Here is a 13,165-nt window from a genome sequence, read left to right on the forward strand (position 1 = left end):
CAGGTTGAATACCTCTAGCTTTAAGAGTCCTACAGCTGACTGTGGATCAGGGTTAAGGTACTAGCCTGTATCCTGGGTCTTTACCATGGCCCTATGCTGAGGCAACAGTGCCTGCATGGAAGGGTACTTCCAACTACTTTCCTGGTTGGAGCCAAAGCCAAAGTATAACTATATAACTGGTCCCTGTTCTCGCTTCACTAGAGTGCAGATGGCTACTCTAGGGTAGATTGGCTTTACTGGGGCCCTGTTGATCCCAGGCTAAGTGGACCTTCCACCTGAGACACCAGAGGCAGCCAAAGAGGAAAACACACCCCTTTGCTAAACACTATATTGGAGCGTGGTGGGTGCAGTGAACCCATAAACCAATAAGGCACATATGCAAAGCTATATGATGTAATTGGGTCGTTGCCCAGTAACAGCATAAACTAGGAAGGTGTAGATTTAAAGCCAGATCTAAAGCCATAAGGGCATGTTAACCCTATGGTTCCCTACAGATCACTAGATCCAGTGCAGAATTATTTGCCCCAAAATGGCAGCCTTTTTCTACTTGCAACATGAGTCTCTTCACTTACATTAGTGGGTCTACAGCATAACCCTACCATTGGCATGACTCTTTACCCGCTCATTTCCTACCATAACCTCAGCCTTTATATTAGCTTTTACATCCTGCTTGTTGATTGCACGTATATTTTCACTATAAATCATAGCCATTGATTTATAGTAAAATGTATAATCAATCAACAAGCAGGATCTAAAAGCCATAAAAGAAGAAGTGAAGGTAGGAATGTAGGTGCCGCTGACGCCTCACGGCTGCCATACGACGCCATCGCAACGCCTCAGAATCCACCTTCTGTCTGCAAAGTGATTTCTATGCGAGGGCGCGCCTTTTAGAGGTTATACGGTAGTAGGAAGTAGCTGTGTTCCCAGGGAGCCTTTCGCACTCGCCAATAAGAAGTGAGCGCTGCGAAGGTTTGCCAGTAACCCCGCTTACCTGCAGGTACCTATGTGTAAGTCGTACCTTAGGCTGGGCCTATTACCGGCCATGTATTACCCAGCTTGACCTTGGTGCATGTGAATTCATTCTGCTTTAGCAGGGAATACACATGATACGCATTACTGCTTGTAAATATCCTTGCTGACCAAAGGGGTAATGAACTAGGATCCTGTTTCTTAACCTTGGCTCCCATTGCTACTGAATGACAAGTCCCAACAAGCTTATACCATTGATAATATGACATTGATTTGTAGTTCAGCAACATCTGGTGGGTTATAGGACAACAAACATCTGCCCTTAGCTGATTGCACCCTAAGTGGTTCCCTGGCCCCAACCCAACTGAAAATGCCCTGTGTCCCCTGTAACTGCAGAGTTGTACAGCAGGGCGCATCCTGTATAATCCTGCTTTGTGGCCTTCCGCTTGTTCAGTCTGATACTATTTTTTTTTACAATATGCATAGTGTGTTATTCTATGTTCCCATCAGTATAGCCCTTGTGAGGTGGTTTTATTAATGTTTCATTATTATTACTGATATTAATAACATGCAGAAACCTACTGTGAATGCACAGTAAGGATTTATTTGACTCCCATGGAAACTAAATGTATTCCTGATGCAAGTGAATGCAGTACAAGTCAGATTATGAAACCTGTTGAGGGAGGAGACCATAGCAAAGTCACAGAATGCCCTTGGTTCTGTACAATCTGTAGCGTGTCCTACAGTCACATTAAGTACAAAAAGCAAAATGGCACTCAGGGCTAGAGGAAAAGAATTCCTTTTTAAAAAATCTTGATGCTTGATAAAGGGGCTGTTTTGCCTCGAAACGTTGCATTTTCGCAAATAAAGATTTTTTAAAAAGGAATTATTTTCCTCTAGCCCTGAGTGCCATTTTGCTTTTTGTACTTCCTCTGGTTTTTGGGAGGATGCCGATCCCTCCAGCAGTGTGCACCGGGCGTTCAAATTTGGAGAGCTAGGGTGTGCGGTAAAGGCCTCTGTTGTACTTATCTACAGTCACATTAACTCTTGTACTCCCCAGGGTTCACTACTGATGTCTCAGATTCCTAAAAACCCATTTAAACTTATCGTTTTTAAAAAATTCACATGCACTTACAATGTAAGGGTAGGATTAGATAACACGCAGAGAGGTTCCTTAGTAAGGATTATGTTATGCAATGTACTTTAATCGCTGTGCTAAAGGGAGCCCTATCCAGAGCAGTGTAGAGCTGGAGTATTCTGCCTATAACCACTCACACATGCCAGTGCCATCTACTGTGATTTTCATTCCTTAGGGCCCTGGCACATGGGACATTTTGTTGACCGTGATAAATCTTTACTACTGCGGGTGACAAAATGTCCCAAATTCCTTTCTGCCGGCAGTAATGTAAATAGTGGTAAGGAAATTAGGGATGTTTTTTTGCCCACAGTAAACCTGTGTGCCATCATCCTTACTCTTGCACTTGTGTCCGAGCTGTAGTAAATGAGCCCTACTATTGTTCATTTACAAACGTGCAAATGCAGTTGTCTGAATTGCATCCAGTTCCTTTGTATTGTACTAATAGGGGTGTGCATGTACATTTAGTGAAATAAATTGCATGTTTTTCAGAATGCAAAATCCAAGAAAGGAAATGGTTTCTCAGCTCCATAACCTCTGTGCGCTGGGTGATACCACAAAGCTGCACACTCTTCTCAGCCATTCGTCCTCAATCATTAATGAAAGAAGCGAACATGGGTGGAGCGCTCTCATGTTTGGTGCTCGGAATGGACACTTTGATGTTGTAAATATGCTGCTGGAAAAAGGGTAAATGAATGTGTATGTCTTTCATGGTCCTATTTGCAGGGTGCAGTCATAATTCATAACACAGCCTACTAAGGACACACAAGTGGGGGTATTTAATATGCTCCTAGGCAACGGTACAAGTGCACTATAAGGCACAAGAACATGTCCCTTAGTACTCATGCACAGAGTACTTCTACCTGGGAAAAATAGCTGCGCTATGCATCTCACACAATAGTCATGGAAACCCATTATACAAAAAGCGCCAGACTATTGGACTGTCATTTCCCATAGAATTCATTTTAAGCAAATCATTCTTATTTTTGAACCGATTTCCTTACAGGCCAGTGTTATACTGTTTCGTTTTTTTTTGTTTTGTCATTCCTTTCCTGTTATATCACTATAGGGCCTCATACATATCTCCTTTGGCCTCTTGTAGGTGATGTCCAATAAAAAAACCTGCATGTAATGTTATTATCATGAGAATCTATATCAAAGAGATTGTACCCAAAGTTTTTAAAAAAAATGTAAAAGAAAACATGAAATTAAGATTCCTTTCCATTCAGTTTCCTTGTGATACTATAGAGATAATGGGTATGTGACTGATTGGATTTCTAAGCTACAGCTATATGTGATACTTACAGTCATGGCATGCATGATGGGAAGTTAATGTGAAATAACACCTTGGTGTGCCATTTTTGGACTTGTCATAACAACTAAGCACAGTTGGAATTAAAAGAATCTGAATTAAAAAGATGTGCATCATATGTTAGTGTATATTACACAGCACTAATCATGCTACATTTCTTTATGTGTCCTAAATGCAGAGCCCTGTCGACCTACAATTCTTAATGGGATAGAATGTAATGTAAAGAATGCTATTCTGAGACAATTGCAGCTGGTCTTCATTTTGTTATTATTTGCTGTTTTTGAATTATTTAGCATTTTGCTCCCCAGTTTGAAAAAAAGTATATAAAAATAATGAGGACTAATTGAAAAGTTGACAGAATAGGCTATTCTTTAACATATTAAAAGGTGAGGGTGAACCACCCCCTCAGCTAGGAATAAATGATGCAAATAATTAGATGTTCATGTTGAGTAGACAAATTTTATGTATTGATGGGTGTGTTTTCCCCTCCAGGTGTGACAGAACACTGGTTAATAAGTCAAACCAGACTGCTTTGGATATTGCCAAGTTTTGGGGCCACAAACACATTGCTAACTTACTGACAAATACAAGAGGAGGATCAAAACCCCATTTTTTATTAAATGCTAAAGAAGAACATGAAAATTATTTTAGTATTACAATTCTGGACAAAAGAAGTGATAAGAGGACGGATATGAATTGGCTGAAATCCAAACAAACTCAGGCCAGCACTGTTTATATCCTGTTTTCCAACCTAAACCCACTAGTTCATTTAGTCGGGGGCAGAGATACTCCAGAAGAACCAGAAATCAAGCTTTGCAGGCTTCAGTCCGACGAAGTAAAGGAATACCTGTTAAACCCTGAAGATGTCACTCTGATATTTCTTGGTGTTGAAAAACAGTGGAAAACGGTTCATTCCTCAGATCCCAAAAGAGATTCTGGTGGGGAAGATGATGGACTGATAGCTTGGTTTGGGCTTAATGCAGACAAAGTATCTACTGAACAGTTTGAAAAGAAACATGAAGGCTGCTATTTTCTGCAGCCCCCAATGCCTGCGTTTTTGCAGCTGAACCCTAAAGAAGCAGGTGAGAATGAGCTAAAGTTAAAGTAGTCCTTCCAAGATAATTTGCCAATAATCTTTTTTTTCTGAATCCTTTATTAACTGTATTAATTGTCTGTGTGTACTTTCTCTTTATAGTTCTCTACATGCAGTTAATGAAACTCTAGCTTTGTGTCTTTTCTATCAAAATATTGTTTGATGTAACACTTTTAACACTTTTACCTATTTTCCCATCCCCCTGGAAAATATTCCATTGATGCCCATGTTTACATCTGATGGTCATCTAAATCCAAAATTTCAATATATCCTACCCAAGCAAGTGGTAATATTACACAGTTTACTAACTATGCTATGCTGGTTTCTATACAAGGTTATTAAGCAAGGCTTAAAATTCATAGTACATTCAGTGGGTTTCTGAAAATGTATTGTATTGTATTGTAATTATTTATATGGACCATAAATAAATACAGTGTCTTAGAAGGCGTAAATACAAGCACAGGGTGTAGTAATATATTGCACAGTGAGAATGACACAAAGTGCTAGGAGTTTTTTTATACACAGTTGGAATGAGTTCCTGCCTGAAGAGTTTATAACCTATTGGGAAGAGGACACAGACTGAAACAAAATTGGGAGGGCAACAAGTAGGGCAGGTCTGTGTTGCTGCAGAGGAAGACTAGCAAAAGGCTTAAGCTGCCCATATATTGTCCTCGATCCAACAGGAAAATCAGACCAGTCCTAGCAACAGCTGGATGATTTTCGGACAGGTATGCCCGTCGGAGAACCCCATTCATGGGCAGATAAGAAGCCAAATCGGTTTGGAGTGCTCAGATCAGCAGCTTTAAGCTGGCCATACACGCACCGATAATATCGTACGAAACCCCGTTTCGTACGATATTCGTTGTGTGTATGGCAAGTCGGCGAGTCGACTGATATCGCAGGAGGCTGCTGATATCGGTCGACTCGCCGATCAGCCAGGTTAAAAGATTTTGATTGGGCGCCATAGAAGGCGTCTGATCAAAATCTGCCGTCAGGGCTGAATCGGCAGAAGAAGGTAGAAATCCTATTGTTTCTACCTCCTTATCTGCCGTTTCAGCCCTGAACGGTTAGTGGCCGATTGTACGATCTTTCGTGCGATCGATGGTCACACGAAAGATCGGAAATCGCCACGTGTGTCACCACCTTAAATCTGCCACTGTATGGGCAACTTTAGTCTTAAGAGACATTCTTGTGGATTAAAATACTTGTATGTATATTTTTATTTATATAATGTACTTTGTATTGTACTGTATATTTAACAAAGAAGTTAGAAATACTTGAATAAATTCCACTGTGACTCTCATGTGCATACTATAATAAATAGACACAGCATAGATTTAAATGCTGATTTTATGCAGAAAGGAGAACCTGACATTTTTGGAAATACCTCAGCTTTATAAATATGCAGTTTATTTCATACAAGGTTTTGGGCTTTTTTTCCTGCAGTAAGTTGTAAACCTTTCTGCACAGAAAGCTACAGGAGATTTTTAATTATAACATTTTCATAGATATAATTGATTCTCTTGTGATTGTGATTCACAATGTTTGATAAAATTACATCTTACAGAATCCCTTCCTTTTAAAAACAGTTGCATTGGAATGAATTATCCCTAGAGGTCTCCTCCAAATATCTTTTCAACATAATTATATTAAACTCACAGAGAAGCTGAAGTGGACTTCAGTGGTAGGGAATGACTGCACTAAGAAGGCCTTCCCTGTAGAATTTCATTCAGAAACATCTGCAAGTGTTTTCTAGTTTATAAGTGGGTTATTTGAATTCCTTTGGATTATACTCATCTGCATCTTATATATGTCAAGGGATATTAGCCCAAGCAAGATCCGTTATGGCATGGCACAGCCGGTACAAATTCTGCCCAACTTGCGGCAGTGCAACAACCATTGAAGAAGGTGGCTATAAGAGAACATGCTTAAAGAATGGATGTCCTAGTCTGAGAGGGGTCCACAATACATCATATCCAAGAGTCGGTAAGACCATAATTTATAAGCTTGTTTTTTTGTTGTCCTGTAAGAAAAAAGGTGACTAAGAGTTATTTAATTAGCATGGCAGTATATGCTATATAATACAAGACTGCACTGAATATCAATGCATAGAACATAATATAAGGATTAGGAGAAAGATCAAGTCACCAGTAAAACTCTTGCAGTTATCCATTTCATTTAGCCAGTAATGGAATCACATAAATGTTTTTGTAAAATCTATTGCAGTAGGTACAGGTCTCCTCAACACAGTATCATGTCTGGCACTAGAAAAACCTACCTGCCGTATTTATAGATCTCTTGTCTGTAGGATTTAAGCCTTCGCAGTCAGTGCAAAACTTGAAGTGCTCTGCTTTCTAGAGAACCTGTGCACTGCCCACCATAGAAGGCGAAGGGACTTCAAGTCCCAGAATCCTTCATTTCAACATGGAGCAAGGTGAGGGATGGGTTGAATGACCCAAGCAGCCTAAAGGTAGTGTGAGGAAATGATCCCAGCAAGTCAGAGGCAGACTATCATGGTTTCCTTTCAGTCTGAGAAATCATTTATGTCTGTGCAAACAAAACATATGTATATTTTTATTTTTTGCAGTCCAGATAGTGTTTATGCACCTTTTTTCATTAAACCCAACTGAATGAGCTTGTATCAAAAAAGGGGACATTTTTTCCCTTTGAGGTGTCTTGTTAAATCCCCTTGAAGAAGAATGATGTGTTGCTACCTGGCTGTCTGAGAAGGCACATTTGGCAGCACCCACAAGAAATGATCCCTTTCGAAAATTCAAGTCATTAATTATGTTGAATAGTGTATTAGTATTGGCTCCTAAAGCTTCTCTCATGTTTATGCATAGATCCTGTGGTGATAATGTTGGTTATTCATCCTGATGGAAACCACTGTCTGTTGGGAAGAAAGAAGATATTTCCTGCGGGCATGTTCTCTTGTTTAGCAGGGTTTATTGAACCTGGTAAATTTACTTTTTCTTAATTGATTTAAACTTTGTGCAACTCTCCCTATTTTCTCATCTTGACTGTATTGTGAGATGTGCAGTGTTCTCTGCATTTTTTTTTTTCAGGAGAAACCATTGAAGATGCTGTTCGAAGAGAAGTTGAAGAGGAGAGTGGAGTAAAAGTTGGCCATGTTCAGTATGTATCATGTCAGCCATGGCCCATGCCTTCATCCCTTATGATTGGCTGCTTGGCTGTTGCAATATCCACTGAAATTAACGTTGACAAAGAAGAAATAGAAGATGCTCATTGGTTCACTAGAGAACAGGTAGATATGCATTTAATTTTCTTCTGATACAAATGAATAATGCAAATGAACCTTTCTTACTTATCAGGCATGGATAAGTAATTGTTTTAGGGCCCCATTTCATATTGCAAGGATATAAAATACTCCTAATCTTTTAAAGAGTCACAAAAAACATCAATGGACTGTTGTTTCTTGGCTTAAAGGAATACACAGAGTCAGAGGAAGTGGGGAAAAAGCAGTTACATGAAATATAATCTAATAAACAGGGACTGAGGTAAAATGCAAGCTAAGCAGTAACTTCACCGAAACAGAGCTAAAAGGAAAATAGAGCCCTAATTATTTGAAAAGCACAAGGGGAAATTAAAAAATAAAGGAAACATACAGTGGTGTGAAAAACTATTTGCCCCCTTCCTGATTTCTTATTCTTTTGCATGTTTGTCACACTTAAATGTTTCTGCTCATCAAAAACCGTTAACTATTAGTCAAAGATAACATAATTGAACACAAAATGCAGTTTTTAAATGAAGGTTTACGTTATTAAGGGAGAAAAAAAACTCCAAATCTACATGGCCCTGTGTGAAAAAGTGATTGCCCCCCTTGTTAAAAAATAACTTAACTGTGGTTTATCAATTTCAATTTTCAATTTCAATATCAATTTCTGTAGTCACCCCCAGGCCTGATTACTGCCACACCTGTTTCAATCAAGAAATCACTTAAATAGGAGCTACCTGACACAGAGAAGTAGACCAAAAGCACCTCAAAAGCTAGACATCATGCCAAGATCCAAAGAAATTCAGGAACAAATGAGAACAAAAGTAATTGAGATCTATCAGTCTGGTAAAGGTTATAAAGCCATTTCTAAAGCTTTGGGACTCCAGCGAACCACAGTGAGAGCCATTATCCACAAATGGCAAAAACATGGAACAGTGGTGAACCTTCCCAGGAGTGGCCGGCCGACCAAAATTACCCCAAGAGCGCAGAGACAACTCATCCGAGGGGCCACAAAAGACCCCAGGACAACATCTAAAGAACTGCAGGCCTCACTTGCCTCAATTAAGGTCAGTGTTCACGACTCCACCATAAGAAAGAGACTGGGCAAAAACGGCCTGCATGGCAGATTTCCAAGGCGCAAACCACTTTTAAGCAAAAAGAACATTATGGCTCGTCTCAATTTTGCTAAAAAACATCTCAATGATTGCCAAGACTTTTGAGAAAATACCTTGTGGACCGACGAGACAAAAGTTGAACTTTTTGGAAGGTGCGTGTCCCATTACATCTGGCGTAAAAGTAACACAGCATTTCAGAAAAAGAACATCATACCAACAGTAAAATATGGTGGTGGTAGTGTGATGGTCTGGGGTTGTTTTGCTGCTTCAGGACCTGGAAGGCTTGCTGTGATAGATGGAACCATGAATTCTACTGTCTACCAAAAAATCCTGAAGGAGAATGTCCGGCCATCTGTTCGTCAACTCAAGCTGAAGCGATCTTGGGTGCTGCAGCAGGACAATGACCCAAAACACACCTGCAAATCCACCTCTGAATGGCTGAAGAAAAACAAAATGAAGACTTTGGAGTGGCCTAGTCAAAGTCATGACCTGAATCCTATTGAGATGTTGTGGCATGACCTTAAAAAGGCGGTTCATGCTAGAAAACCCTCAAATAAAGCTGAATTACAACAATTCTGCAAAGATGAGTGGGCCAAAATTCCTCCAGAGCGCTGTAAAAGACTTGTTGCAAGTTATCGCAAACGCTTGATTGCAGTTATTGCTGCTAAGGGTGGCCCAACCAGTTATTAGGTTCAGGGGGCAATTACTTTTTCACACAGGGCCATGTAGGTTTGGATTTTTTTTCTCCCTAAATAATAAAAACCCTCATTTAAAAACTGCATTTTGTGTTTACTTGTGTTATCTTTGACTAATAGTTAAATGTGTTTGATGATCAGAAACATTTTGTGTGACAAACATGCAAAAGAATAAGAAATCAGGAAGGGGGCAAATAGTTTTTCACACCACTGTATCTAAAATGGTCCTAAATATGTAATTCTTTCACATAAACCTCTCTAAACCAAGTCATTGTGATAGCAATACACAAATGTTCTCCTTTTCAAGAAAAACTGCACCATGGAAAATCTGAGTGAAAAAAAAAAAAGAGTGCTGTGTGACTATTTTACTCACCTAGGCATCTCTAACGTTATCCAGAAAGCTCTGAATTACAGGAAGGCCATCATTTTAAAAAATGATTTCCATTCTCTCTGTTATAATAAAACAGTACCTTGTTAAATACAAAGATATAATGAATCCCCATTGATGGGAAAACAGTCCTATTGGGTTTATTTATTGTTTAAATGATTTTTAAGTAGACTTAAGGTATGGAGATCTTGATTACTGAAAGATACCTTATCCAGAAAACACCAGGTCCCGAGCATTCTGCATGCTACAGGTCTCATACCTGTATATGCAGACTAAAAGTGAAACTATGTAGTGGTGCTTACAATCCATACAATAGTCACATTTTCTGTATTCAGAAAGTTTTACACTGATGCTGCTAAAGGTACTCAGACAGCCTTAGAGTGTGCTTCGGTGTTCTCTTAATCATCTGGGATTTTCTCAGTCTGGATGAGCAGTGGGCAATGCTGCTGAGCAGATTCTTTGCACCATGGGCGCCCACATTTCAGCTAATGGATTTCTCCACTGTTTGGAACCTGCTAGCAGACTGAGTTTCAAAGGTGTTATAAACTCCATATAATCTGCTGAATGGCCAGCGCACTTTCTCTCATTTTGTACTTCCATCTGTACCATTTAGTTGTAAAGCAGTAATAAATATAATCTAGGTACTTTTTCAAAATCCACAGACTTTGGAGGATTAAACTCTTTCATGTGTAATTCAATTTTCTCTGCATATTTAGAGACCAGAGTGATGCACAGTGTGGTACTCCAAAATATGCATTTTTGTCTTGTAATCTTTTTATTGCTTCCTCTGTTGGAGGCACAGGTTGTATTCGGTTCTTCGCCTTTCTCTATGATACATTACTCTTTAACCATAAATCATTTATATGGCTGACTGCCTTTAAAAATGCAAATCTTGTCACCATATGAAAATGTTCTTTTTTTAAAGCAATAACAGCAAAATATGATCTGTAGGAAAAAGGGAGGTAAGAAATTTGAGCCTCATTTAATAAAACAGCAGTATATTTTCAAGTCAGTCTCTGTTCTCAGTTGTCATGTGAAGGAAAACTATGCCACAACAAATGGAAAATAGACTATAAAACAACATAATTGCTGCATCCTGAACAAAGAAGAGCTATTCTATAGTTTAAGTGGAAGCCTATAAGTGTATGCCTAGCAGCTATGGGTCCTGAGTTCAGTTCTGACATGGACGCTATCTGCAGGGATATTGTATGTTCCCCCTGTGTCTACGTGGATGTCCTCCGGCCACTCCAGCTTCCTCCCTCACTCCATAAACATACAGGCAGGTTAATTGGCTTCTGACCCATGTCCAAGTGTGATAGGGACCTAGCACTTAAGCTCCAGTGGGGCAGGGAATGATATAAATGATGAACTCTCTGTGCAAAGAGCTGGGGAAACATGTTGGCACCATATAAATGAAGGATAATAAAAGTAATGTCATCAAGTTGTACAGTAAATGCTTTATACAGAAGCACTCATTTATTCCTAGCTGTCAGATGCAGTGTTTTGTTTCCAGTATAGAAGCCTGTGTGATGCACAGTGCTTTGAAGGCCTGTTTAAAATATCGCTGCCTATATTTATCCAATGTTTAACATGTTGCAGCCAATATCTGTTCAATGTATATGTACACTAAGGACACACTTGGGGCAGTGGAGCAAATTTAGGAGCCAAGGAATTTATGTTGAAAAGTGGTGTCCCAACATCCCCTATGCCATCTCGAGTGAGAATAAGCGCTGCAGGAATTTGTCACTAATTCTGTACTTGTGCATGTGCAAGCACAGGGGATGCTGGGGCACTGCAAGAGCATGGAATCATAGTGCTAAAGAGAGATTTTTGGAATAAGAGGAGTGCTGACTTGGGGTCTGAAGTAAGTGAATAGTATCACTGGGGGTGCCTAATGATTTTACCTTTCCTTGTCCTTTAAACACTGATTCCTCTGATGCCAAGCCTTAATAAACACCCCAGTGACTCTCTGCTAGAGGATAAGTCCATGCTTATAAAGATATAATTTATTAGGCTAATAGTTACAATTTACCCTTCCTGGAAAGAGAGCCACTGAATACACTAAAACTATTATTGGCATTGGCATTAATTTGTGGTGTTAGGGGATCCAGAAGCTAATAATGAGAAACCTTTTTGTTTCTTATTATTATAACCAATGTATTAGGATTCTGATAGGATTCTGATAGTGTCCAGGCAAAGATAGAAATTCCAGGAAATAATACTGTGGTTTACATTAGGATTAATGTCATATAAATCATAAATGATTATAACAAGATCTGTTTTTTTGTGTTGCAGGTTGTAGATGCAGTGATTAAAGGAAACCATCATGCATTAACTGTACCGCCAAGGCAAGCCATTGCATATCAGTTAATAAAGCACTGGATCGGAATGAATGCCAATCTGTAAATTTGTGTGATCTAAATATACATTTAACATTTTTATTTTAAGAACTGAGAAATGCAGTTTCCATAGGGATGTACTATCATTGCACCTACAGGATGAGAAGCATAAACACTATAATCAATGCAATAAATCCCAACTTTAATATTTTACTACAAAATCCTTTTTTGTGCTAAATTTTCAGGCAGAATGAAAATTTATCTGGAAACCCATTATCCAGAAAGGTCCAAATTATGGAAAGGTTATCTCTATAGAGTCTATTTTAAACAAATAATTTACATTTTTAAAAGTGATTTCATTTTTTTCTGTAATAATAAAACAGTACCTTGTACTCAATACAACTAAGCTGCATGAATCCATATTGGTGACAAATTAATCATTGGGCTTATTTCATGTTTAAATGCTATTTAGTAAACTTAAACTATGGTGATCCAAATTATGGAAAAACCTTTATCTCAGAAACCCCAGTTTTCAGGGTTTCTGGATTAGAGATTCCATACCTGTATATAAGGGCATAAATACAACCTTAGTAATTCATACTTAATAAATATATTTATTATTTAATGTGTTTGTTTATTTTGGATACCATTTAAAACAATGTATGATTTAAAGCAGGGCTGTACAAACTAAAGGCCTGCAGTCCAGATGAGATCTGCCAAGAGGTTTTTATGCCCCCCTGCCCTACATCGATTTCAATTCATCCACTCATCCACAGGTGAAGGCTCAGAGCAATGCATGGGAGCACTCTGCTGCAATTGTACAACCAAGTGTAACAAAACAAAAGCACCAAACTGGACTCAACAGCTCAATCTAAGCAGTGACA

At 39.0% G+C, this 13,165-nt stretch overlaps 1 protein-coding gene across 3 annotated transcripts; it reads left to right on the top strand.

Moving 5' to 3' along the window:
* Positions 1-822: 822 nt before the first annotated feature.
* On the top strand, positions 823-12,906 carry nudt12 (nudix hydrolase 12). 3 transcript variants are annotated; one of them, XM_004910460.4, is made up of 7 exons: positions 823-1,007; positions 2,597-2,791; positions 3,909-4,498; positions 6,328-6,495; positions 7,353-7,466; positions 7,575-7,774; positions 12,238-12,906. In XM_004910460.4, exons 2-7 carry the CDS (start codon positions 2,598-2,600, stop codon positions 12,346-12,348), a joined length of 1,377 nt encoding a protein of 458 aa, XP_004910517.1. In that variant the 5' UTR covers positions 823-1,007; position 2,597; the 3' UTR covers positions 12,349-12,906. The 3 variants fall into 3 exon arrangements, with proteins under 3 accessions (XP_004910517.1, XP_002933491.2, XP_012823586.1); XM_002933445.5 differs by having other exon boundaries at positions 823-997; XM_012968132.3 differs by lacking the exon at positions 823-1,007 and adding an exon at positions 1,071-1,147.
* The last annotated feature ends 259 nt before the right edge of the window (positions 12,907-13,165 follow it).

This window comes from Xenopus tropicalis, chromosome 1, assembly GCF_000004195.4.
Source record: "Xenopus tropicalis strain Nigerian chromosome 1, UCB_Xtro_10.0, whole genome shotgun sequence".
In the NCBI taxonomy this organism is placed as follows: Eukaryota; Metazoa; Chordata; class Amphibia; order Anura; family Pipidae; genus Xenopus; species Xenopus tropicalis.